Genomic DNA, 2,736 nt, shown 5'->3' with positions numbered 1-2,736 from the left:
TTCACCTTATACACGTTATCATAAAAAACACTTGTAAGTTAAAAAAAAATCACACAGCAGATTAACCAGACCCAAAGTCTATTCCTCCACCACAGGTGAATGGTTAAGTGTTACACGATTTTAGTTCCTATTACTTTCTGACTATGAAGCAAATAGTTCTGTGTTAGAATCTGTAAGTTTTGAAAGCGATTTAGAACTAATTTGTCATACTCCTAAATAGTTAAAAACCAAAATACCTATCCCTAGATGCGCTGACGAAAATATAGAACTGAGTGATATGAAAAACCAAAAATAATGAGGCCTTCAAGATGACTCAGGAGGTTAAAGAGCTTGCCACCGTACCCCACAAACTGAGTTGGATCCCAGGGACCCACGAGGTAGAGAGAGAGAGAGAGAGAGAGAGAGAGAGAGAGAGAGAGAGAGAGAGAGAAGAGAACTGGTTCCAGCAGGCTTTTCTCTGACCTACGCGCGTGCGCAAACACACACACACACACACACACACACACACACTACACGTAACGTAAAAAGAAAAAGGAAACTGTGCAATCAGTCGAATAATATCTGGTTCCGAACAATTTTGTTTCATTTTATCTTTTTTATCTTAAAACTTAGGTCTTGAGATAAATAAGTAAAAGTTACAAAAGAAAAGAAAGATTTGTTAACATTTGCGTTATTTTCAGCGATGGAAGCAAAATGCAGCGTTTATGTTTCACGTCACACGGCTGTTTCTACCATACTTCTGTGGTGTGTGCGTCTGCACGAGGGTGTTTCTTCTGTCTGTGTTTGTGGTGTGGGAAATCCAGTGTGAGAGAAATCTGGGAGGGGCATAGAGAGGGAGGCCCCTTCTGTCCCATTGATAACAGGTTCATTCAGAGAGCCCTTTAAAACAGGCTAATCCCTTATGCAGTCATTCGCTCTACTCTAATAGGGCCCCTCCACCTCTTCTAGAATTCGGTAAGCTAAAAGTGCATGTGTCCTACGACTAACCTGAAATGATTTTGTAGACACTTTGGCGCGCGGGGGGGGGGGGGGGGCGCGGTTATTAAACGGCATTTTCCTATCTCAATAAACGTTTCAAAAACGATTTCTTAAACAGTAAGTTGTTCTCCTAGGACAACTCTTTAGAGGGGCTCCCTGCAGCTAACTGATAACATTAGTTTCCAGAAAGTACGGTCAGGACAGTTGGCAGGTTCCTGTGCCCAGGGTGAGGGTTGCATGGGACTCATCCGTAGCCTTCATCCGCAGATCCGAGGATGCTCTTCGCCGCGTGCCGCCTGTATTGAAGCCACAGGGACCCCAGAAGAGTGGGATGGCCACCGCTAGCAAGAGTCCTCCAAGGCCTCGGGCGTTGCTCTCTCCGCTGAGGCTGATGCTGCTGCTGCTGCTGCTGCTGGAATGCTGTCTCCTCGCGGCCGCCCGGAAGGACAAGGGGGCGGCTAGTAGGGAGGCGGGCCCGGTCTCCGGCCCCACGGGCGGTTCCTCGGGTCGCTTCGTGAGCCCAGAGCAGCACGCGTGCAGCTGGCAGCTCTTGGTGCCGGCCCCGGGGACACCGACCGGCGGCGAGCTGGACCTGAGCTGCCAGGCCCCCGGCGGGGCTCGCCTTCACTGCACGTACCGCGGGCATCCCGAGCGCTGCGCGACCTCGGGCGCCCGGCGCTCGCACTACTGGAAGCGGCTGCTGGGCGCACTGCGCAGGAGACCGCGGCCCTGTCTAGACCCCAAGCCGCTGCCAGCGCGCCTGTGCGCCCACAAGAAGGTAGGCGCCGAGCTGCACCCGCCCGCGCGCCCCACCCTGTCCGTACGTTCCGTCGAGCAGACCCGGGCCAGGGCACGGAGCCGGGCTCGGCAGCGACAGCCGGTGTTGTCCCCGAGCTCGCCGCCACCCAAGGAGAAACCCTCGAGGACGAAGAGCAGAGTGGGCAGGAGGAAGGTGGGCGCGGACGCGGTCCCAGAACCTCCCGCGGTGGCCGGGCTCCAGCCAGACGGGCTGGATCAGAATGCCCAGCTCACTGAGACCTACTGCACCGAGAAGTGGCACTCCCTCTGCAACTTCTTCGTCAATTTCTGGAATGGCTGATGCTGCGGTCCTAGACGGGGGGCACCAGGGCCAGGTGCTGCAGAGCAGAGGGCAGTGCAGCCGGGGCGGGAGGCTCGGGGCGTCTTAGACAGTGGGAACCGGGACGGAGAGTAGGCGGGAGTCCGGATTCCAAAATAGGGCATGGGTCAGGGTAGGGAGAATCTGAGACAGCAGAGGAAGAAACGGTCTTGAAGCATCTCAATTTTGATTTAAGAGCAGAAGAAATAGTGGAAACGGATAGGTTTATATTAAGTTTGCAAAAACTGTAGACTAGGGAGAGAAGCTGAGAATAGGGGGAATGAAGTCACTAAAGAGGTGCGAATCTCTCCTGTGAAGTGGGAGACGATGTATATTAACACATTATTCTTAAAATGTGATTGTGAGTAAGAACCTAAGCCAGGTTGAATTGTTCAAAGTCTTCTTGGCTATTCAGCTGACTGGTTAGCTTTTCTCCCCACCCCCTTTTCTGGATTGTTATGAACTCTGGCTGTGACAACATCACATTTTCTATGTGAATTGAAGCCTTATAGGTACAAAATAAATCCAGGAATGGATTATTAGGACAATTGCTTTTCAGTTCCTTTAGCATTGCTACGTTGAAACTGAATTTTGAACATACTGTCCTGAAAGGTCACTAATTACCTAAAATTAGTGAGCTC

At 51.5% G+C, this 2,736-nt stretch overlaps 1 protein-coding gene across 1 annotated transcript; it reads left to right on the top strand.

Moving 5' to 3' along the window:
- The first annotated feature begins 1,309 nt into the window (after positions 1-1,309).
- On the top strand, positions 1,310-2,077 carry Fgfbp3 (fibroblast growth factor binding protein 3). Its single transcript, XM_050157209.1, has one exon. The coding sequence runs from the start codon at positions 1,310-1,312 to the stop codon at positions 2,075-2,077; it is 768 nt and encodes a 255-aa protein (XP_050013166.1).
- The last annotated feature ends 659 nt before the right edge of the window (positions 2,078-2,736 follow it).

Source organism: Alexandromys fortis, unplaced genomic scaffold (assembly GCF_014885135.2).
Source record: "Alexandromys fortis isolate MF-2015 unplaced genomic scaffold, M_Fortis_MF-2015_v1.1 scaffold_10, whole genome shotgun sequence".
In the NCBI taxonomy this organism is placed as follows: domain Eukaryota; kingdom Metazoa; phylum Chordata; class Mammalia; order Rodentia; family Cricetidae; genus Alexandromys; species Alexandromys fortis.
Note: the sequence above shows the minus strand (reverse complement) of the source record. Positions and strands in the feature narration are given on the sequence as shown.